This window comes from Euprymna scolopes, chromosome 44 (assembly GCF_053919585.1).
Source record: "Euprymna scolopes isolate OS-2025 chromosome 44, ASM5391958v1, whole genome shotgun sequence".
Lineage (NCBI taxonomy): Eukaryota > Metazoa > Mollusca > Cephalopoda > Sepiida > Sepiolidae > Euprymna > Euprymna scolopes.
This window is the reverse complement of record NC_136525.1, coordinates 32,112,137-32,139,811: the sequence shown is the minus strand read 5'-3', so window position 1 is coordinate 32,139,811 and position 27,675 is coordinate 32,112,137. Positions and strand designations below refer to the sequence as shown.

General features: G+C 32.8%; 1 protein-coding gene across 3 annotated transcripts in view; it reads left to right on the top strand.

Moving 5' to 3' along the window:
- LOC145268769 (uncharacterized) overlaps window positions 1–21,043 on the top strand; it is a 319,098-nt gene extending 298,055 nt beyond the window's left edge. For all 3 annotated transcript variants that reach the window (XM_080124371.1, XM_080124370.1, XM_080124369.1), the window contains one exon: window positions 20,800–21,043. In XM_080124371.1, the coding sequence (XP_079980497.1) occupies window positions 20,800–20,877 (78 nt within the window). In that variant the 3' untranslated portion in view covers window positions 20,878–21,043. The remainder of the gene's footprint in view (window positions 1–20,799) is intronic.
- Window positions 21,044–27,675: the final 6,632 nt, after the last annotated feature.

Genomic DNA, 27,675 nt, shown 5'->3' with positions numbered 1-27,675 from the left:
CCATTTTGTTTTTGAACATGACCACCATTTTGTTTTTGAACATGACCACCATTTTGTTTTCGAACATGACTACCATTTTGTTTTTGAACATGACCACCATTTTGTTTTTGAACATTACTACCATTTTGTTTTTGAACATGACCACCATTTTGTTTTTGAACATGACCACCATTTTGTTTTTGAACATGACTACCATTTTGTTTTTGAACATGACTACCATTTTGTTTTCGAACATGACTACCATTTTGTTTTTGAACATGACTACCATTTTGTTTTTGAACATGACTACCATTTTGTTTTTGAACATGACTACCATTTTGTTTTTGAACATGACCACCATTTTGTTTTCGAACATGACTACCATTTTGTTTTTGAACATGACTACCATTTTGTTTTTGAACATGACTACCATTTTGTTTTTGAACATGACTACCATTTTGTTTTTGAACATGACTACCATTTTGTTTTTGAACATGACCACCATTTTGTTTTCGAACATGACTACCATTTGGTTTTTGAACATGACTACCATTTTGTTTTTGAACATGACCACCATTTTGTTTTTGAACATGACCACCATTTTGTTTTTGAACATGACTACCATTTTGTTTTTGAACATGACTACCATTTTGTTTTCGAACATGACTACCATTTTGTTTTTGAACATGACTACCATTTTGTTTTTGAACATGACTACCATTTTGTTTTTGAACATGACTACCATTTTGTTTTTGAACATGACCACCATTTTGTTTTCGAACATGACTACCATTTTGTTTTTGAACATGACTACCATTTTGTTTTTGAACATGACTACCATTTTGTTTTCGAACATGACCACCATTTTGTTTTCGAACATGACTACCATTTTGTTTTTGAACATGACTACCATTTTGTTTTTGAACATGACTACCATTTTGTTTTTGAACATGACCACCATTTTTTTTTGAACATGACTACCATTTTGTTTTTGAACATGACCAATATTTTGTTTTTGAACATGACCACCATTTTGTTTTTGAACATGACCACCATTTTGTTTTTGAACATGACTACCATTTTGTTTTTGAACATGACTACCATTTTGTTTTCGAACATGACCACCATTTTGTTTTCGAACATGACTACCATTTGGTTTTTGAACATGACTACCATTTTGTTTTTGAACATGACTAGCATTTTGTTTTTGAACATGACCACCATTTTGTTTTCGAACATGACTACCATTTTGTTTTTGAACATGACTACCATTTTGTTTTTGAACATGACCACCATTTTGTTTTTGAACATGACCACCATTTTGTTTTCGAACATGACTACCATTTTGTTTTTGAACATGACCACCATTTTGTTTTTGAACATGACCACCATTTTGTTTTTGAACATAACCACCATTTTGTTTTTGAACATGACTACCATTTTGTTTTCGAACATGACTACCATTTTGTTTTCGAACATGACTACCATTTTGTTTTTGAACATGACCACCATTTTGTTTTTGAACATGACCACCATTTTGTTTTTGAACATAACCACCATTTTGTTTTTGAACATGACTACCATTTTGTTTTCGAACATGACTACCATTTTGTTTTCGAACATGACTACCATTTTGTTTTTGAACATAACCACCATTTTGTTTTTGAACATGACTACCATTTTGTTTTTGAACATGACTACCATTTTGTTTTTGAACATGACTACCATTTTGTTTTTGAACATGACTACCATTTTGTTTTTGAACATGACTACCATTTTGTTTTCGAACATGACCACCATTTTGTTTTCGAACATGACTACCATTTTGTTTTTGAACATGACTACCATTTTGTTTTTGAACATGACTACCATTTTGTTTTTGAACATGACTACCATTTTTTTTTCGAACATGACCACCATTTTGTTTTCGAACATGACTACCATTTTGTTTTTGAACATGACTACCATTTTGTTTTTGAACATGACTACCATTTTGTTTTTGAACATGACCACCATTTTGTTTTTGAACATGACTACCATTTTGTTTTTGAACATGACCACCATTTTGTTTTTGAACATGACCACCATTTTGTTTTTGAACATGACTACCATTTTGTTTTTGAACATGACTACCATTTTGTTTTTGAACATGACTACCATTTTGTTTTTGAACATGACCACCATTTTGTTTTCGAACATGACCACCATTTGGTTTTTGAACATGACTACCATTTTGTTTTTGAACATGACTACCATTTTGTTTTTGAACATGACTAGCATTTTGTTTTTGAACATGACCACCATTTTGTTTTCGAACATGACTACCATTTTGTTTTTGAACATGACTACCATTTTGTTTTTGAACATGACTAGAATTTTGTTTTTGAACATGACCACCATTTTGTTTTCGAACATGACTACCATTTTGTTTTTGAACATGACCACCATTTTGTTTTTGAACATGACCACCATTTTGTTTTTGAACATTACCACCATTTTGTTTTTGAACATGACTACCATTTTGTTTTCGAACATGACTACCATTTTGTTTTCAAACATGACTACCATTTTGTTTTTGAACATGACCACCATTTTGTTTTTGAACATGACCACCATTTTGTTTTTGAACATAACCACCATTTTGTTTTTGAACATGACTACCATTTTGTTTTCGAACATGACTACCATTTTGTTTTCGAACATGACTACCATTTTGTTTTTGAACATGACCACCATTTTGTTTTCGAACATGACTACCATTTTGTTTTTGAACATGACTACCATTTTGTTTTCGAACATGACCACCATTTTGTTTTCGAACATGACCACCATTTTGTTTTTGAACATGACTACCATTTTGTTTTCGAACATGACTACCATTTTGTTTTTGAACATGACTACCATTTTGTTTTCGAACATGACTAACATTTTGTTTTTGAACATGACTAGCATTTTGTTTTTGAACATGACCACCATTTTGTTTTCGAACATGACTACCATTTTGTTTTTGAACATGACTACCATTTTGTTTTTGAACATGACCACCATTTTGTTTTTGAACATGACCACCATTTTGTTTTCGAACATGACTACCATTTTGTTTTTGAACATGACCACCATTTTGTTTTTGAACATGACCACCATTTTGTTTTTGAACATAACCACCATTTTGTTTTTGAACATGACTACCATTTTGTTTTCGAACATGACTACCATTTTGTTTTCGAACATGACTACCATTTTGTTTTTGAACATGACCACCATTTTGTTTTTGAACATGACCACCATTTTGTTTTTGAACATAACCACCATTTTGTTTTTGAACATGACTACCATTTTGTTTTCGAACATGACTACCATTTTGTTTTCGAACATGACTACCATTTTGTTTTTGAACATAACCACCATTTTGTTTTTGAACATGACTACCATTTTGTTTTTGAACATGACTACCATTTTGTTTTTGAACATGACTACCATTTTGTTTTTGAACATGACTACCATTTTGTTTTTGAACATGACTACCATTTTGTTTTCGAACATGACCACCATTTTGTTTTCGAACATGACTACCATTTTGTTTTTGAACATGACTACCATTTTGTTTTTGAACATGACTACCATTTTGTTTTTGAACATTACTACCATTTTTTTTTCGAACATGACCACCATTTTGTTTTCGAACATGACTACCATTTTGTTTTTGAACATGACTACCATTTTGTTTTTGAACATGACTACCATTTTGTTTTTGAACATGACCACCATTTTGTTTTTGAACATGACTACCATTTTGTTTTTGAACATGACCACCATTTTGTTTTTGAACATGACCACCATTTTGTTTTTGAACATGACTACCATTTTGTTTTTGAACATGACTACCATTTTGTTTTTGAACATGACTACCATTTTGTTTTCGAACATGACCACCATTTTGTTTTCGAACATGACTACCATTTGGTTTTTGAACATGACTACCATTTTGTTTTTGAACATGACTACCATTTTGTTTTTGAACATGACTAGCATTTTGTTTTTGAACATGACCACCATTTTGTTTTCGAACATGACTACCATTTTGTTTTTGAACATGACTACCATTTTGTTTTTGAACATGACTAGAATTTTGTTTTTGAACATGACCACCATTTTGTTTTCGAACATGACTACCATTTTGTTTTTGAACATGACCACCATTTTGTTTTTGAACATGACCACCATTTTGTTTTTGAACATTACCACCATTTTGTTTTTGAACATGACTACCATTTTGTTTTCGAACATGACTACCATTTTGTTTTCGAACATGACTACCATTTTGTTTTTGAACATGACCACCATTTTGTTTTTGAACATGACCACCATTTTGTTTTTGAACATAACCACCATTTTGTTTTTGAACATGACTACCATTTTGTTTTCGAACATGACTACCATTTTGTTTTCGAACATGACTACCATTTTGTTTTTGAACATGACCACCATTTTGTTTTCGAACATGACTACCATTTTGTTTTTGAACATGACTACCATTTTGTTTTCGAACATGACCACCATTTTGTTTTTGAACATGACCACCATTTTGTTTTCGAACATGACTACCATTTTGTTTTTGAACATGACTACCATTTTGTTTTTGAACATGACCACCATTTTGTTTTTGAACATGACCACCATTTTGTTTTCGAACATGACTACCATTTTGTTTTTGAACATGACCACCATTTTGTTTTTGAACATGACCACCATTTTGTTTTTGAACATAACCACCATTTTGTTTTTGAACATGACTACCATTTTGTTTTCGAACATGACTACCATTTTGTTTTCGAACATGACTACCATTTTGTTTTTGAACATGACCACCATTTTGTTTTTGAACATGACCACCATTTTGTTTTTGAACATAACCACCATTTTGTTTTTGAACATGACTACCATTTTGTTTTCGAACATGACTACCATTTTGTTTTCGAACATGACTACCATTTTGTTTTTGAACATAACCACCATTTTGTTTTTGAACATGACTACCATTTTGTTTTTGAACATGACTACCATTTTGTTTTTGAACATGACTACCATTTTGTTTTTGAACATGACTACCATTTTGTTTTTGAACATGACTACCATTTTGTTTTCGAACATGACCACCATTTTGTTTTCGAACATGACTACCATTTTGTTTTTGAACATGACTACCATTTTGTTTTTGAACATTACTACCATTTTTTTTTCGAACATGACCACCATTTTGTTTTCGAACATGACTACCATTTTGTTTTTGAACATGACTACCATTTTGTTTTTGAACATGACTACCATTTTGTTTTTGAACATGACCACCATTTTGTTTTTGAACATGACTACCATTTTGTTTTTGAACATGACCACCATTTTGTTTTTGAACATGACCACCATTTTGTTTTTGAACATGACTACCATTTTGTTTTTGAACATGACTACCATTTTGTTTTTGAACATGACTACCATTTTGTTTTCGAACATGACCACCATTTTGTTTTCGAACATGACTACCATTTGGTTTTTGAACATGACTACCATTTTGTTTTTGAACATGACTACCATTTTGTTTTTGAACATGACTAGCATTTTGTTTTTGAACATGACCACCATTTTGTTTTCGAACATGACTACCATTTTGTTTTTGAACATGACTACCATTTTGTTTTTGAACATGACTAGAATTTTGTTTTTGAACATGACCACCATTTTGTTTTCGAACATGACTACCATTTTGTTTTTGAACATGACCACCATTTTGTTTTTGAACATGACCACCATTTTGTTTTTGAACATTACCACCATTTTGTTTTTGAACATGACTACCATTTTGTTTTCGAACATGACTACCATTTTGTTTTCGAACATGACTACCATTTTGTTTTTGAACATGACCACCATTTTGTTTTTGAACATGACCACCATTTTGTTTTTGAACATAACCACCATTTTGTTTTTGAACATGACTACCATTTTGTTTTCGAACATGACTACCATTTTGTTTTCGAACATGACTACCATTTTGTTTTTGAACATGACCACCATTTTGTTTTCGAACATGACTACCATTTTGTTTTTGAACATGACTACCATTTTGTTTTCGAACATGACCACCATTTTGTTTTTGAACATGACCACCATTTTGTTTTCGAACATGACTACCATTTTGTTTTTGAACATGACTACCATTTTGTTTTTGAACATGACCACCATTTTGTTTTTGAACATGACCACCATTTTGTTTTCGAACATGACTACCATTTTGTTTTTGAACATGACCACCATTTTGTTTTTGAACATGACCACCATTTTGTTTTTGAACATAACCACCATTTTGTTTTTGAACATGACTACCATTTTGTTTTCGAACATGACTACCATTTTGTTTTCGAACATGACTACCATTTTGTTTTTGAACATGACCACCATTTTGTTTTTGAACATGACCACCATTTTGTTTTTGAACATAACCACCATTTTGTTTTTGAACATGACTACCATTTTGTTTTCGAACATGACTACCATTTTGTTTTCGAACATGACTACCATTTTGTTTTTGAACATAACCACCATTTTGTTTTTGAACATGACTACCATTTTGTTTTTGAACATGACTACCATTTTGTTTTTGAACATGACTACCATTTTGTTTTTGAACATGACTACCATTTTGTTTTTGAACATGACTACCATTTTGTTTTCGAACATGACCACCATTTTGTTTTCGAACATGACTACCATTTTGTTTTTGAACATGACTACCATTTTGTTTTTGAACATGACTACCATTTTGTTTTTGAACATTACTACCATTTTTTTTTCGAACATGACCACCATTTTGTTTTCGAACATGACTACCATTTTGTTTTTGAACATGACTACCATTTTGTTTTTGAACATGACTACCATTTTGTTTTTGAACATGACCACCATTTTGTTTTTGAACATGACCACCATTTTGTTTTTGAACATAACCACCATTTTGTTTTTGAACATGACTACCATTTTGTTTTCGAACATGACTACCATTTTGTTTTCGAACATGACTACCATTTTGTTTTTGAACATGACCACCATTTTGTTTTCGAACATGACTACCATTTTGTTTTTGAACATGACTACCATTTTGTTTTCGAACATGACCACCATTTTGTTTTTGAACATGACCACCATTTTGTTTTCGAACATGACTACCATTTTGTTTTTGAACATGACTACCATTTTGTTTTTGAACATGACCACCATTTTGTTTTTGAACATGACCACCATTTTGTTTTCGAACATGACTACCATTTTGTTTTTGAACATGACCACCATTTTGTTTTTGAACATGACCACCATTTTGTTTTTGAACATAACCACCATTTTGTTTTTGAACATGACTACCATTTTGTTTTCGAACATGACTACCATTTTGTTTTCGAACATGACTACCATTTTGTTTTTGAACATGACCACCATTTTGTTTTTGAACATGACCACCATTTTGTTTTTGAACATAACCACCATTTTGTTTTTGAACATGACTACCATTTTGTTTTCGAACATGACTACCATTTTGTTTTCGAACATGACTACCATTTTGTTTTTGAACATAACCACCATTTTGTTTTTGAACATGACTACCATTTTGTTTTTGAACATGACTACCATTTTGTTTTTGAACATGACTACCATTTTGTTTTTGAACATGACTACCATTTTGTTTTTGAACATGACTACCATTTTGTTTTCGAACATGACCACCATTTTGTTTTCGAACATGACTACCATTTTGTTTTTGAACATGACTACCATTTTGTTTTTGAACATGACTACCATTTTGTTTTTGAACATTACTACCATTTTTTTTTCGAACATGACCACCATTTTGTTTTCGAACATGACTACCATTTTGTTTTTGAACATGACTACCATTTTGTTTTTGAACATGACTACCATTTTGTTTTTGAACATGACCACCATTTTGTTTTTGAACATGACTACCATTTTGTTTTTGAACATGACCACCATTTTGTTTTTGAACATGACCACCATTTTGTTTTTGAACATGACTACCATTTTGTTTTTGAACATGACTACCATTTTGTTTTTGAACATGACTACCATTTTGTTTTCGAACATGACCACCATTTTGTTTTCGAACATGACTACCATTTGGTTTTTGAACATGACTACCATTTTGTTTTTGAACATGACTACCATTTTGTTTTTGAACATGACTAGCATTTTGTTTTTGAACATGACCACCATTTTGTTTTCGAACATGACTACCATTTTGTTTTTGAACATGACTACCATTTTGTTTTTGAACATGACTAGAATTTTGTTTTTGAACATGACCACCATTTTGTTTTCGAACATGACTACCATTTTGTTTTTGAACATGACCACCATTTTGTTTTTGAACATGACCACCATTTTGTTTTTGAACATTACCACCATTTTGTTTTTGAACATGACTACCATTTTGTTTTCGAACATGACTACCATTTTGTTTTCGAACATGACTACCATTTTGTTTTTGAACATGACCACCATTTTGTTTTTGAACATGACCACCATTTTGTTTTTGAACATAACCACCATTTTGTTTTTGAACATGACTACCATTTTGTTTTCGAACATGACTACCATTTTGTTTTCGAACATGACTACCATTTTGTTTTTGAACATGACCACCATTTTGTTTTCGAACATGACTACCATTTTGTTTTTGAACATGACTACCATTTTGTTTTCGAACATGACCACCATTTTGTTTTCGAACATGACCACCATTTTGTTTTTGAACATGACTACCATTTTGTTTTCGAACATGACTACCATTTTGTTTTTGAACATGACCACCATTTTGTTTTCGAACATGACTACCATTTTGTTTTTGAACATGACCACCATTTTGTTTTCGAACATGACCACCATTTTGTTTTTGAACATGACCACCAGTTTGTTTTTGAACATAACCACCATTTTGTTTTTGAACATGACTACCATTTTGTTTTCGAACATGACCACCATTTTGTTTTCGAACATGACCACCATTTTGTTTTTGAACATGACCACCATTTTGTTTTTGAACATGACTACCATTTTGTTTTCGAACATGACCACCATTTTGTTTTTGAACATGATCACCATTTTGTTTTTGAACATAACCACCATTTTGTTATTGAACATGACTACCATTTTGTTTTTGAACATGACTACCATTTTGTTTTCGAACATGACTACCATTTTGTTTTCGAACATGACCACCATTTTGTTTTCGAACATGACTACCATTTTGTTTTTGAACATGACTACCATTTTGTTTTCGAACATGACCACCATTTTGTTTTCGAACATGACCACCATTTTGTTTTTGAACATGACTACCATTTTGTTTTCGAACATGACTACCATTTTGTTTTCGAACATGACTACCATTTTGTTTTTGAACATGACCACCATTTTGTTTTTGAACATGACCACCATTTTGTTTTTGAACATAACCACCATTTTGTTTTTGAACATGACTACCATTTTGTTTTCGAACATGACTACCATTTTGTTTTCGAACATGACTACAAGTTTGTTTTTGAACATGACCACCATTTTGTTTTTGAACATGACCACCATTTTGTGTTTGAACATAACCACCATTTTGTTTTTGAACATGACTACCATTTTGTTTTTGAACATGACTACCATTTTGTTTTCGAACATGACTACCATTTTGTTTTCGAACCTGACCACCATTTTGTTTTTGAACATGACCACCATTTTGTTTTTGAACATGACCACCATTTTGTTTTTCAACATGACTACCATTTTATTTTTGAACATGACTACCATTTTGTTTTCGAACATGACCACCATTTTGTTTTTGAACATGACCACCATTTTGTTTTTGAACATGACTACCATTTTGTTTTCGAACATGACCACCATTTTGTTTTTGAACATGATCACCATTTTGTTTTTGAACATAACCACCATTTTGTTTTTGAACATGACCACCATTTTGTTTTTGAACATGACTACCATTTTGTTTTCGAACCTGACCACCATTTTTTTTTCGAACATGACCACCATTTTGTTTTTGAACATGACCACCATTTTGTTTTTGAACATGACTACCATTTTGTTTTCGAACATGACTACCATTTTGTTTTTGAACATGATCACCATTTTGTTTTTGAACATAACCACCATTTTGTTTTTGAACATGACCACCATTTTGTTTTTGAACATGACCACCATTTTGTTTTCGAACATGACCACCATTTTGTGTTTGAACATGACTACCATTTTGTTTTTGAACATGACTACCATTTTGTTTTTGAACATGACCACCATTTTGTTTTTGAACATGACTACCATTTTGTTTTTGAACATGACCACCATTTTGTTTTCGAACATGACTACCATTTTGTTTTTGAACATGACCACCATTTTGTTTTTGAACATGACAACCATTTTGTTTTTTAACATGACCACCATTTTGTTTTCGAACATGACTACCATTTTGTTTTTGAACATGACCACCATTTTGTTTTTGAACATGACTACCATTTTGTTTTTGAACATGACTGCCATTTTGTTTTCGAACATGACTACCATTTTGTTTTTGAACATTACTACCATTTTGTTTTTGAACATGACCACCATTTTGTTTTTGAACATGACCACCATTTTGTTTTTGAACATGACTACCATTTTGTTTTTGAACATGACCACCATTTTGTTTTTGAACATGACCACCATTTTGTTTTTGAACATGACCACCATTTTGTTTTTGAACATGACTACCATTTTGTTTTTAACATGACTACCATTTTGTTTTCGAACATGACTACCATTTTGTTTTTGAACATGACTACCATTTTGTTTTTGAACATGACTAGCATTTTGTTTTTGAACATGACCACCATTTTGTTTTCGAACATGACTACCATTTTGTTTTTGAACATGACTACCATTTTGTTTTTGAACATGACTACCATTTTGTTTTTGAACATGACCACCATTTTGTTTTTGAACATGACCACCATTTTGTTTTTGAACATGACTACCATTTTGTTTTTGAACATGACTAGCATTTTGTTTTTGAACATGACCACCATTTTGTTTTTGAACATGACCACCATTTTGTTTTTGAACATGACTACCATTTTGTTTTTGAACATGACTACCATTTTGTTTTCGAACATGACTACCATTTTGATTTTGAACATGACTACCATTTTGTTTTTGAACATGACTACCATTTTGTTTTTGAACATGACCACCATTTTGTTTTTGAACATGACTACCATTTTGTTTTTGAACATGACCACCATTTTGTTTTTGAACATGACCACCATTTTGTTTTTGAACATGACCACCATTTTGTTTTTGAACATGACTACCATTTTGTTTTTGAACATGACTACCATTTTGTTTTCGAACATGACCACCATTTTGTTTTCGAACATGACTACCATTTTGTTTTTGAACATGACTACCATTTTGTTTTTGAACATGACTACCATTTTGTTTTCGAACATGACCACCATTTTGTTTTCGAACATGACTACAATTTTGTTTTTGAACATGACCACCATTTTGTTTTCGAACATGACTACCATTTTGTTTTTGAACATGACTACCATTTTGTTTTTGAACATGACCACCATTTTGTTTTTGAACATGACCACCATTTTGTTTTCGAACATGACTACCATTTTGTTTTTGAACATGACCACCATTTTGTTTTTGAACATGACCACCATTTTGTTTTTGAACATAACCACCATTTTGTTTTCGAACATGACTACCATTTTGTTTTTGAACATGACTACCATTTTGTTTTTGAACATGACTAGCATTTTGTTTTTGAACATGACCACCATTTTGTTTTCGAACATGACCACCATTTTGTTTTTGAACATGACTACCATTTTGTTTTTTAACATGACCACCATTTTGTTTTCGAACCTGACCACCATTTTGTTTTTGAACATGACCACCAGTTTGTTTTTGAACATAACCACCATTTTGTTTTTGAACATGACTACCATTTTGTTTTCGAACATGACCACCATTTTGTTTTTGAACATGACCACCATTTTGTTTTCGAACATGACCACCATTTTGTTTTTGAACATGACCACCAGTTTGTTTTTGAACATGACCACCATTTTGTTTTTGAACATGACCACCATTTTGTTTTTGAACATGACCACCATTTTGTTTTCGAACATGACTACCATTTTGTTTTCGAACATGACCACCATTTTGTTTTTGAACATGACTAGCATTTTGTTTTCGAACCTGACCACCATTTTGTTTTTGAACATGACTAGCATTTTGTTTTTGAACATGACTAGCATTTTGTTTTCGAACCTGACCACCATTTTGTTTTTGAACATGACCACCATTTTGTTTTTGAACATGACTAGCATTTTGTTTTTGAACATGACTACCATTTTGTTTTCGAACATGACTACCATTTTGTTTTTGAACATGACCACCATTTTGTTTTCGAACATGACTACCATTTTGTTTTTGAACATGACCACCATTTTGTTTTCGAACATGACCACCATTTTGTTTTTGAACATGACCACCAGTTTGTTTTTGAACATAACCACCATTTTGTTTTTGAACATGACTACCATTTTGTTTTCGAACATGACCACCATTTTGTTTTCGAACATGACCACCATTTTGTTTTTGAACATGACCACCATTTTGTTTTTGAACATGACTACCATTTTGTTTTCGAACATGACCACCATTTTGTTTTTGAACATGATCACCATTTTGTTTTTGAACATAACCACCATTTTGTTATTGAACATGACTACCATTTTGTTTTTGAACATGACTACCATTTTGTTTTCGAACATGACTACCATTTTGTTTTCGAACATGACCACCATTTTGTTTTCGAACATGACTACCATTTTGTTTTTGAACATGACTACCATTTTGTTTTCGAACATGACCACCATTTTGTTTTCGAACATGACCACCATTTTGTTTTTGAACATGACTACCATTTTGTTTTCGAACATGACTACCATTTTGTTTTCGAACATGACTACCATTTTGTTTTTGAACATGACCAATATTTTGTTTTTGAACATGACCACCATTTTGTTTTTGAACATAACCACCATTTTGTTTTTGAACATGACTACCATTTTGTTTTCGAACATGACTACCATTTTGTTTTCGAACATGACTACAAGTTTGTTTTTGAACATGACCACCATTTTGTTTTTGAACATGACCACCATTTTGTTTTTGAACATAACCACCATTTTGTTTTTGAACATGACTACCATTTTGTTTTTGAACATGACTACCATTTTGTTTTCGAACATGACTACCATTTTGTTTTCGAACCTGACCACCATTTTGTTTTTGAACATGACCACCATTTTGTTTTTGAACATGACCACCATTTTGTTTTTCAACATGACTACCATTTTATTTTTGAACATGACTACCATTTTGTTTTCGAACATGACCACCATTTTGTTTTTGAACATGACCACCATTTTGTTTTTGAACATGACTACCATTTTGTTTTCGAACATGACCACCATTTTGTTTTTGAACATGATCACCATTTTGTTTTTGAACATAACCACCATTTTGTTTTTGAACATGACCACCATTTTGTTTTTGAACATGACTACCATTTTGTTTTCGAACCTGACCACCATTTTTTTTTCGAACATGACCACCATTTTGTTTTTGAACATGACCACCATTTTGTTTTTGAACATGACTACCATTTTGTTTTCGAACATGACTACCATTTTGTTTTTGAACATGATCACCATTTTGTTTTTGAACATAACCACCATTTTGTTTTTGAACATGACCACCATTTTGTTTTTGAACATGACCACCATTTTGTTTTCGAACATGACCACCATTTTGTGTTTGAACATGACTACCATTTTGTTTTTGAACATGACTACCATTTTGTTTTCGAACATGACTACCATTTTGTTTTTGAACATGACTACCATTTTGTTTTTGAACATGACCACCATTTTGTTTTCGAACATGACTACCATTTTGTTTTTGAACATGACCACCATTTTGTTTTTGAACATGACCACCATTTTGTTTTTTAACATGACCACCATTTTGTTTTCGAACATGACTACCATTTTGTTTTTGAACATGACCACCATTTTGTTTTTGAACATGACTACCATTTTGTTTTTGAACATGACTGCCATTTTGTTTTCGAACATGACTACCATTTTGTTTTTGAACATGACTACCATTTTGTTTTTGAACATGACCACCATTTTGTTTTTGAACATGACCACCATTTTGTTTTTGAACATGACTACCATTTTGTTTTTGAACATGACCACCATTTCGTTTTTGAACATGACCACCATTTTGTTTTTGAACATAACCACCATTTTGTTTTTGAACATGACTACCATTTTGTTTTTGAACATGACTACCATTTTGTTTTCGAACATGACTACCATTTTGTTTTTGAACATGACTACCATTTTGTTTTTGAACATGACTAGCATTTTGTTTTTGAACATGACCACCATTTTGTTTTCGAACATGACTACCATTTTGTTTTTGAACATGACTACCATTTTGTTTTTGAACATGACTACCATTTTGTTTTTGAACATGACCACCATTTTGTTTTTGAACATGACCACCATTTTGTTTTTGAACATGACTACCATTTTGTTTTTGAACATGACTAGCATTTTGTTTTTGAACATGACCACCATTTTGTTTTTGAACATGACCACCATTTTGTTTTTGAACATGACTACCATTTTGTTTTTGAACATGACTACCATTTTGTTTTCGAACATGACTACCATTTTGTTTTTGAACATGACTACCATTTTGTTTTTGAACATGACTACCATTTTGTTTTTGAACATGACCACCATTTTGTTTTTGAACATGACTACCATTTTGTTTTTGAACATGACCACCATTTTGTTTTTGAACATGACCACCATTTTGTTTTTGAACATGACCACCATTTTGTTTTTGAACATGACTACCATTTTGTTTTTGAACATGACTACCATTTTGTTTTCGAACATGACCACCATTTTGTTTTCGAACATGACTACCATTTTGTTTTTGAACATGACTACCATTTTGTTTTTGAACATGACTACCATTTTGTTTTCGAACATGACCACCATTTTGTTTTCGAACATGACTACAATTTTGTTTTTGAACATGACCACCATTTTGTTTTCGAACATGACTACCATTTTGTTTTTGAACATGACTACCATTTTGTTTTTGAACATGACCACCATTTTGTTTTTGAACATGACCACCATTTTGTTTTCGAACATGACTACCATTTTGTTTTTGAACATGACCACCATTTTGTTTTTGAACATGACCACCATTTTGTTTTTGAACATAACCACCATTTTGTTTTCGAACATGACTACCATTTTGTTTTTGAACATGACTACCATTTTGTTTTTGAACATGACTAGCATTTTGTTTTTGAACATGACCACCATTTTGTTTTCGAACATGACCACCATTTTGTTTTTGAACATGACTACCATTTTGTTTTTTAACATGACCACCATTTTGTTTTCGAACCTGACCACCATTTTGTTTTTGAACATGACCACCAGTTTGTTTTTGAACATAACCACCATTTTGTTTTTGAACATGACTACCATTTTGTTTTCGAACATGACCACCATTTTGTTTTTGAACATGACCACCATTTTGTTTTCGAACATGACCACCATTTTGTTTTTGAACATGACCACCAGTTTGTTTTTGAACATGACCACCATTTTGTTTTTGAACATGACCACCATTTTGTTTTTGAACATGACCACCATTTTGTTTTCGAACATGACTACCATTTTGTTTTCGAACATGACCACCATTTTGTTTTTGAACATGACTAGCATTTTGTTTTCGAACCTGACCACCATTTTGTTTTTGAACATGACTAGCATTTTGTTTTTGAACATGACTAGCATTTTGTTTTCGAACCTGACCACCATTTTGTTTTTGAACATGACCACCATTTTGTTTTTGAACATGACTAGCATTTTGTTTTTGAACATGACTACCATTTTGTTTTCGAACATGACCACCATTTTGTTTTCGAACATGACCACCATTTTGTTTTCGAACCTGACCACCATTTTGTTTTTGAACATAACCACCATTTTGTTTTCGAATATGATCACCATTTTGTTTTTGAACATAACCACCATTTTGTTTTCGAATATGACCACCATTTTGTTTTCGAACATGACCACCATTTTGTTTTCGAACATGACCACCATTTTGTTTTCGAACATGACCACCATTTTGTTTTCGAACATGCCCACCATTTTGTTTTCGAACGTGACCACCATTTCGTTTTTGAACATGACCACCATTTCGTTTGTTAACATGACCACCATTTTGTTTTCGAACATGACCACCATTTTGTTTTCGAACATGACCACCATCTTGTTTTCGAACATGACCACCATTTCGTTTTTGAACATGACCACCATTTTGTTTTCGAACATGACCACCATTTCGTTTTTGAACATGACCACCATTTCGTTTTTGAACATGACCACCATTTTGTTTTCGAACACGACCACCATTTTGTTTTTGAACATGACCACCATTTTGTTTTCGAACATGACCACCATTTTGTTTTCGAACATGACCACCATTTTGTTTTCGAACATGACCACCATTTTGTTTTCGAACATGACCACCATTTTGTTTTCGAACATGCCCACCATTTTGTTGTCGAACATGACCACCATTTTGTTTTTGAACATGACCACCATTTTGTTTTCGAACATGACCACCATTTTGTTTTCGAACATGACCACCATTTTGTTTTCGAACATGACCACCATTTAGTTTTCGAACATGACTACCATTTCGTTTTTGAACATAACCACCATTTTGTTTTCGAACATGACCACCATTTTGTTTTCGAACATGCCCACCATTTTGTTGTCGAACATGACCACCATTTTGTTTTTGAACATGACCACCATTTTGTTTTCGAACATGACCACCATTTTGTTTTCGAACATGACCACCATTTTGTTTTCGAACATGACCACCATTTAGTTTTCGAACATGACTACCATTTCGTTTTTGAACATAACCACCATTTTGTTGTCGAACATGACCACCATTGTTTTCGAACATGACCACCATTTTGTTTGCGAACATGACCACCATTTCGTTTTTGAACATGACCGCCATTTTGTTTTTGAACATGACCACCATTTTGTTTTTGAACATGACCACCGTTTTGTTTTCGAACATGACCACCATTTTGTGTTTGAACATGACCACCATTTCGTTTTTGAACATGACTACCATTTTGTTTTTGAACATGACTACCATTTTGTTTTTGAACATGACCACCATTTTGTTTTCGAACATGACCACCATTTTGTTTTCGAACATGATCACCATTTTGTTTTCGAACATGACCACCATTTTGTTTTCGAACATGACCACCATTTTGTTTTTGAACATGACCACCATTTTGTTTTCGAACATGACCACCATGTTGTTTTTGAACATGACCACCATTTTGTTTTCGAACATGACCACCATTTTGTTTTTGAACATGACCACCATTTTGTTTTCGAACATGACCACCATTTTGTTTTTGAACATGACCACCATTTTGTTTTTGAACATGACCACTATTTTGTTTTTGAACATGACCACCATTTTGTTTTCGAACATGACCACCATTTTGTTTTTGAACATGACCACCATTTTGTTTTTGAACATGACCACCATTTTGTTTTTGAACATGACCACCATTTTGTTTTTGAACATGACCACTATTTTGTTTTTGAACATGACCACCATTTTGTTTTCGAACATGACCACCATTTTGTTTTTGAACATGACCACCATTTTGTTTTCGAACATGACCACCATTTTGTTTTCGAACATGACCACCATTTTGTTTTTGAACATGACCACCATTTTGTTTTTGAACATGACCACTATTTTGTTTTTGAACATGACCACCATTTTGTTTTCGAACATGACCACCATTTTGTTTTTGAACATGACCACCATTTTGTTTTTGAACATGACCACCATTTTGTTTTCGAACATGACCACCATTTTGTTTTTGAACATGACCACTATTTTGTTTTTGAACATGACCACCATTTTGTTTTCGAACATGACCACCATTTTGTTTTTGAACATGACCACCATTTTGTTTTTGAACATGACCACCATTTTGTTTTTGAACATGACCACCATTTTGTTTTTGAACATGACCACTATTTTGTTTTTGAACATGACCACCATTTTGTTTTCGAACATGACCACCATTTTGTTTTTGAACATGACCACCATTTTGTTTTCGAACATGACCACCATTTTGTTTTCGAACATGACCACCATTTTGTTTTTGAACATGACCACCATTTTGTTTTCGAACATGACCACCATTTTGTTTTCGAACATGACCACCATTTTGTTTTTGAACATGACCACCATGTTGTTGTCGAACATGACCACCATTTTGTTTTTGAACATGACCACCATTTTGTTTTCGAACATGACCACCATTATGTTTTTGAACATGACCACCATTTTGTTTTTGAACATGACCACTATTTTGTTTTCGAACATGACCACCATTTTGTTTTCGAACACGACCACCATTTTGTTTTCGAACACGACCACCATTTTGTTTTCTGTTCTAATTCGACAGCATTTACACTACTTTCAATTTAAAAAAAAAAAAAAAAAGCATTCAAAAATAAGTTCAAGCTTAAAAAAAAGGGTAGGTAGAAGAGCAATGTATTTTGCCTTGGGTAACATTTATTTGTTGTATATTTATATTTTTCACTCAATTTTTATTTTGTTTAATTCAGTTTCAACTAAGGTTAATTGTAGATAGCCAAAGAAACTATTTACAACAGGATGGGAGATAATTCTCGTTTTGTATGTAAAGGAAATATTTTTTTTTTATTTCTTTTTTTTTTTAATTGAACATTTTGACACAGAAACAAAAATTAAAAAAAAAATAATGTAATGTTCAGGGTGAGTAATGACAGTTTTTGGTTATGCACTCAACATTAAGAAAGCTACTAAGACAAAACCCATAATACCTGTTTTGGGTAATGCCAATCACAAACCATCCCCAGTCGCTTGGGAAGATGACATACAGTGCTTGGTATTTCAAAATGGTCACTCACCTGGTAATTGCCACTTAACGTTGATGAAACAGGTGTGTCAACACGTGATTAATCGAAATATGAAGAGAAGTATTTCATTTATGCTAGCAGTTGAAAAGAACAGGTTTAACATGCCACCATAAACGTCACTCGTATGCCTTGCAACAACAATATTTTTGAGATGATTATTCATATCATTTAATTCTTCGACTATTGTTCTCCTATTGAGTGTTATTTTCACAATGTTTTGCCCATTTTTTGGCACTTGAAGGATCTTGAAACATTCTTCAAGTGCATCTTATTGAACTAGGGATCTTTCTATCGAACTTTGGAATCTGCACAGAATTTCAAATAGAATTTCTCATTCCATCAGCCATGACTGTGTAGAAATCTTAAATAATTCACAATTGTAATCTGCATGTACACCACGCTGAAGATTGAACCTTTAACCTACAGAAGAGAGTAACTTACAACTGAATTTTACCAAGAACCCAACGCACGATGTCACAGGTCTTTGCGGAATATATATATATTTTTTTTTAATGTACATTCTTGCCACTTATCACTATATGTCACTGGATACAGCACGGAATTCCCAAAATGGTCTTCTAATACTAAAATGGGTGACCATTTTGGGAATACCAGGCGCTGTATGTGCTCTTTGCTTATCTCAGCATTGTTTCCAGTCAGTCTTGGTCCTCTCTATACTACTGGACCCAAGCAGTACCGATTCAGGAGAAGTGTGGTTATAGATTGTGCAACTATTGCCTCACAATTACATATGCAGCTACTTTACAGGGGTGTCCATTGTTTCTTGTGACTGAACATAGGCATCAATATATATATATATATATATATTTATTTATTTTTTTTATTATTAGCGATTCTGTGGTATTTGTTATGCTCGCTTGAGCGTTTTGAAGGAGTTATCTGGCTTTTGTTTATATTTATATTCTCCTTTTTTATTTGGGACATATTTTTTGTAATTATTATTAATTTTATTTATTAAATACTTGAATATTTTATTCAAATATCTATTAAAAATATATACGCGCATAAAAGTTATATATGTTTTCTGTGTTTCACCCGTCCTCAGCATGGCTAAGCTAAGTTTTTCACAAGGATCAAACTCATAATAGCACGATCAACTACCTGACGTTTTACCACCAGACCACGGTACCTTGTCAAATTTTATGCATAATTTTTATCGCTTTAAAATGTAAGATCTATTGTTGATTAATTTATTTTTTTTATTAACGATCCTGTGGTATTTACGTGTTACGCTCGACTAAACCTTTTGAAGGAATTACCTGCCCCTTGTTTATATTTACATTGTCCTCTTTTTTTATTTGGGAAGTACTTTTTCGTTGTCATTATTATTATTGTGCAGATTCCAGAATTCAACAGAAATATTCCCGAGTTCAACAAGATAAACCTGAAGAAGATCGAATGTTACATCCACCAAAACGTTGTAAAAATAGTACTTAAGATGAAAATAAAAGTCAGAAGAATCTGAAATGTTAAAATTCAACATCAGATATTTTTTTTTTTTCTGTTGTAACTGAATTGTTTGATTGCATTATTTCAGATGCACAAAGAACCACTTCCGCCGCTGCGTCGTCCGGTTTCTATCAAAAGTGAACAGAAACCTTCCAAAAATGACTAGAACAACTCCATCTTTGCTCAAGGAATCCTGTGGTCCGGCCACAAGAATATTAATGGAAAAAGCATTGTGGGAGATCTCCAAGTAAGATCTGAACCGTCGATCAAAAAATCTCACAATGCGAAAAAGTCATTTTTTTGCAAAAGATGAAATAAATTTTCAAAGAATATTTCATTTGCAGTCCTTATTTTCACAGATCTTGACTTATTTGTATGCTCCAGGTGTCGTACAATGATAAAGAACTCTTTTGAGGAGCTCTAGCTCTCCATATTTTGGCTTTACTTGTACTCGAATGTGCATAAACATGACATAACTTTTTCATAACTTACAATATATATATACATATATACAAGATATGAGGTGCCTTCAATAAGTTTCCAGACTTTGTTAAAGTTTAAAACTATCGTTGACTCTTGAAAACTTAGTATGTTGTTGCTATATATGTTATGATATGCAATGAAATTCTGTTTTAAACTTGAAAAAAATGCCACAGAAACATATGGAATGCTTCAGACTGCTTTTGGACCATCGTGCATCAGTTTTTGAGTGGCATAAGAGATTCAAGGAAGGCAAAGAGTCTGTGAGGGATGATGAGAGGTGTGGGCGGATTAAAGATGTAAGAACATCAGAGTTGATTGGCCAAATAAAGAATTTCATGGATGAGGACTGTCATGTATCTATAGAGACAATAAGTGCATAGTTTGATGTCAGTGTGGGAACTGTACATACAATTATTTGCGAGGAACTGAAGATGTGGAAGATTTGCGCAAAGTTAATCCCAAGGGTGCAGTCCACAACTCCATCCTTGTCACAGACTATTTCACCAAGATGGACATCAAAACCCTAACCTCATCCCCCCCCCCATAGTGCAGATTTTGCTTACTATGACTTGCAGTTATTCCCGAAACTCAAGGAAAACCTTAGAGGCTGTCGTTATGAGACAATTGAGGAGATGAAAGAGGCTGTGGATGGTACATTGCAGCCAGAGGAGATTACTTTGACGGGGACTAGAGTTCCATGAGTGTACTATCAATAAAAGTGCCCATACGAAAAAAGTCTGGAAACTTATTGAAGGCACCGCATCTACCTATAATACAAAAATATATAAAATCTGTGGGTGTTATTTTTTTTAGTGATATAAGCAGTTTTTTGTAATGCTGCTTTATTTAAATTTTTTCGCTGCTAAATCATTGAAGGGTTACGTTTTGCTTTTGTTTTTATGTCACCTATTTTTTAATGAGAGGTATGTTTTGAGTTTATCTTTAGTTGTTTATTAAATATTCAAATATTTACTTTGTTTTAAATATTTTACAAATATTTTAACATACATAAAATGAACACGTGTTTCTGGGTATCACCCATCATCAGCATGGCTATACCTTTTGGCAAAGTATTGGATTCACAACTACATAAATATTATATATATATATATATATATATATATATATATATATATATATATATATATATATATATATATATACAGTCCTGGTCAAAATCATAAGACCACTTAAGAAAGTAAGCATTTACGCATATTATAAAATTTTTAATCAAACAAATGGTTGAAACCATTGCCAAAAGGGAAAATATGATGGAAAAAAATGAAATCTGCTTCATTCGAAACCTTAACCTTGATCTAATAATTATTTTTTAAAAAACAAACATTTTCACCAGGTCAAAATGATAAGACCACTTTAATATAATCGGCTTGTTTTGAAAAAATGAATACAAAAAGCTTTCTATGTTACTAAAAACAACTTGTTAGTGGATAAAAAACATTTTACTAAATTATAAATGGCAAAAGGGAAACCATTATCAGAGTTTGAGAGAGGAAGGATCTTTGAGCTTAATAGGGGTGGACTCTCCCATAGATCCATTGCAAACGAAGTGAATCGTAGCAAAATGGTCATCACAAATTTAAGAAATCCAGATCAATATGAGCACAAAAAGAGTCCAGGTCGACCAAAAAAAATAACCCCATCACTGGATCGCCATATCAGAAGAAGTTAAAAAAAAACTCCAGTATCAGCTCAAGTCGATTGAAAAGCCAAACAGCAGCAGAATGTAGCCCTAAAACCATCAGAAGGCATCTGAAAATGAAGGGTTTCAATCATTTAAAGCGACTGCAGAAACCACGTCTTCTTGAACAGCACAAAACTAACCGACTTAAATATGCCGCCAAATACCAGACTTGGGATGAAGAGAAGTGGGAAAATGTAATTTTCTCCAATGAGAAAAAGTTTAATCTAGATGGTCCGGATGGATTTCAACACTATTGGCATGATAAAAATTTGCCAAAGAGACTTTTTCAACTCGGCATAGTGGAGGAGGGTCTTTAATGATCTGAGGTGCTTTCTCGTCAGCTGGGACCCTAAAATTGAAAGTAGTGAAAGGCCGGCAAACATCATTGAAGTACATTTCAATGCTTGAAAATGCTTCTATCAGGACTGAAGGTCCACGTCTGTGTGGAAGAAATTGGATTTTCTAGCAAGACAACGCTGCGATACACACTTCTCGACAAGCATGAGAATAGTTTTCTTCAAATAATATAGAATTGTTAGATCATCCAGCATGTTCTATGGACCTCAATCCCATTGAAAATCTTTGGGGATGGATGGCAAAAGAAGTGTTCAAGGATGGAATCTAGTATGATTCGATAAAGGAACTTTCTGATTCAGTTTTCGTTACATGGGATAAAATTCCTTCGCAACTGATAAAAAACTTAGTCGCAAGCATGCAGAAGAGAATTTTTGAAGTAATTTGTAATAATGGAGGCTATACTAAATACCAAGACTTCAAAAAATGGGTTGATAGCAACAAATAGTGTATTTCATCGTTAGTTACAATTGTTTCAAGACTATTCGGACAAATCCAAACATTATGTCGTTTGAAAATTTTCACAAGAACAGCCTGTCATCAGACTTATTGAATAAAAAACACTTTAACAATAAAACATTATGGAAACCATTTCCTTATAAGGAAAAGAAAACAAGTGCAAATATTTTACCTATATCGCATCCTTGCAAAGTATATATATATTTTTTTTTTCTGTGGAAATATGATTTTTTTTTCAATTATATTCCACTTTTTATATATACAAATCCTTAATTTAAGAAGCTCAATGTGATTAAGAGCATATAGCAAATAAATGACAAAAAGTCTATATTTCAAAGTTCATGATGTTGACCATCTTACAATTCATTCCTTTAATTCCGTTGACACTTAGAATTCTTGACAGTACAATAGAACCCCCGAATACTGTGGCCCTAGGATAGGGTTTTTTCAGGTTACGATGTGGAATACAATGTTTTTCTGGCCCTTGGTTATTTACAGTGTTATTTATAATGTTATTTGATTATATACATGTGTATTATATATTATGTACTGTATTTTGTTACTAATTTTTAATGCTGTATCCCGGGGTTTTACTGCAACTGTTTCATAGCGCAAAATCATTCACTTAATTATTATATAAACCAATAAATCTATTTTGCCCTTAACTCATCAGACGAAATAGAAACCATCAATCCATCAAAAGAAAATAAAATGCATTTGGACAAAAATACAAAATCCGAAAATTGGAAGAGAAGTTGAAATTACCTTATTTTTAGGTTACATTATGTTATTTTTTCATGGCATAAATAGATTCATTGATTGATATAATAATTAAATGAATTATTGTGTGCTATGAGACAGTTACTGTCAAGAATTGTAAGTGTCAATGGAATGAAAGGATTAAATTGTAAGATGGTCAACATCATGAAATTTGGAATATAGACTTTTGTCATTTATATATATATATATATATATATATATATATTATATATATATATATATATTATATATATATATATATGTATATGCTCTTTGTGTAAACAAATTGAGCAGCGGTATTTCGGACGATGTCAAAACATCGTTAAACTCACTACTCGCTCAGCAGCCACCAATAGCGTAATGGTTAGGAGCCTTGACTGTCGTACAGACGGTCGGGTTTCAATCCTGGTTTGAGGTAGCTGCCTGTCTAGCCGCACTGATGAGCTGTGAAACAGCGAAACAGTACTGTATGTGGATGACTATATATATATATATATATATATATATATATATATATATATGAAATAAAATGGAGGTGGAAGGACCTGGATACTCAACGTTTCGCCCGATTTATGCGGGCTTCTTCAAGAGGGATGGTCATTGACGAGAGAGTCGGAGGATTGGGGCTATATATAATGATGGGGGAGAGCAGCGTGTTTTCCTTATGTAAATTAGATGCCATATATACATGTATATACATTTTATGAGAGAAGAACTAATTAGAGTAAACTAGTGTAGTGGATTACGTCTAAAAGATAAAATATCGTAGAGATTAAAAATTGTGTTTGGAAATATAGCGGTGATAGATTAAATAAATAAAATGACTCGAGATTATGAAAGAATTTTTTTTATCTTTTAGACGTAATCCACTACACTAGTTTACTCTAATTAGTTCTTCTCTCATAAAATGTATATACATGTATATATGGCATCTAATTTACATAAGGAAAACACGCTGCTCTCTCCCATCATTATATATAGCCCCAATCCTCCGACTCTCTCGTCAATGACCATCCCTCTTGAAGAAGCCCGCATAAATCGGGCGAAACGTTGAGTATCCAGGTCCTTCCACCTCCATTTTATTTCATATCGTCGGATTTAATCCAGCTCAACAATCATATATATATATATAAAATTTTTTTATACAAATATTGATGGCTACATATGTGCATACATGTTTCTGTAATCACCCGTGCTGGGGAGATTACATCTTCAGGTCAAAAATTACCCTCAAAAACTGTTTTCGAGGGTAATTTTTGGCCTGAAGATGTAATCTCCCCAGCACGGGTGATTACAGAAACATGTATGCACATATGTAGCCATCAATATTTGTATGAAAAAATTTAATATACCTACTCTGAATACTTTTTGGTAGACACATGTTGTTTCATTGGATGTACTTCTAGGAAACTAAACTCTACTGCCATAATATATATGTATATATGTATATGTATATATATTGTTTTAACAAAAACCAAGACATCAAGGAATAGATGGATAGCAACAAATAGTATATTTCATCGTTTGTTACAATTGTTTAAAGACTATTCGGACAATATATATATATAAGCCATATTCCTGTGTGTTTGTTTATATACGTCATAGCAGATGATATATATATTATATATGTGTAGTATATACATCATATATGATGTCCTAGCAGATGACGTAATATAATATATGATATGTATTGTTTCAACCTGGCAACGTCGAGAGAGAGAGAAAGAGAGAGAGAGAGAAAAGGGGAGAAAATTGTTTAATTTGTAATTTATATGTATATATATATATAAATTACAAATTAAAAAAAGATTTCTCCCTTTTTCTCTCTCTGTCCCCCCTTCTCTCTCTCTCTCTCTTTCTCTCTCTCAACGTTGCCAGGTTGAAACAATATATATCATATATCTTTGATAATGTCATAATATATTACATCAGTCTGGAAGATTTTATTAATGGAACCGAAAAACGCATCCGTTCTCTAAGGAGAATCTTCTGAAACTGATTTTTAAATGGGAACAAGAAGGCAAAAGAATTTTATTCCCAACTCCCCCTTCACTCTTCCTCCCTTATGCCAACTACTATAACCCAACTACTATAAGAAGCAAAATGATGACAGATAATGATGACTGCTGATGAGTAACAGGCCGAATCCCCACCACCACGATTTTTACACTGCTTGATGGCTGAGTGGTGAAAACACACGCATACATACATAAAAAATCAAAACTCTTAAGTAGAAGGCTTTTCTACAGACTACATGTTCGTTTTGCAATTAAATGTCAACAAAAATCTGTTGAGTTGTCAAATCAATTAATCTCTTCTTATTGTCTGACTTCACATGCAATGGCTTTGTTTGTCAAAGTGTCAGGAGTAAAAAAAAATGCAATCTTGTTTGTCTAATGAATAGCTATGATCCATGAGAAAATCTTCATGCAGACTAGATCATCCTAAGACACGCTCTTCATGGACTCTGAGTTAACAGCATCTGATGTCTCGTAGTTTCCTTCCTTTATAGATTTTCGGTTTAGCATCTGTTTTACATGCTCAGATGGATTGGACAGCTTTTAGAAATTGACTTCCTAACTAACCTATCTCTGGTCAGATTTTTATTTATTCCTTTTTCTCAAATTCATTTTATTCCTTCCATGTTTTCCTGTGTCAACTGATCCTCTAACACAAGAATTCTCATCCATTTTCTTCAATGTGACCAAACCATCAAAGTCTCCTGTTCTGCACACCTTTCTCTACACTGCTCAGATTTAATCTTCTTCTGGTGTCATCATCACATCTAAGCCTGTACTGAAGACTCACATTCACATCATTTTTTGTAGCATTTCTCTCATGCAACATATATCTTCAACTTTCACTGACCAGGTTTCACTTCCATACATCATCACACTGATAGACGTTTCTAGTGGCAACACTCTGCTGGTTAGTAATGGAAGAAGTTTCCTGATCTTATTCCATCCACTCTTGCAATCACACTAGCACCAACTCCTCTCTGTGCTCTAATGATATAATCCAGATTAAAAAAAAAACTTCTAGCCTCGACATCCAAATATATCACGTTTTTCACACATCATTATTCAAACTCCCTTCTATAATTCCATCGCACTTCTTGTGTGAACCATGCATCTGTGTTTACTGCACAGACCACAATCATCCGATTGTTGTCTTCATCTGAATTCTGTGCTTGATTTCATCAACTAT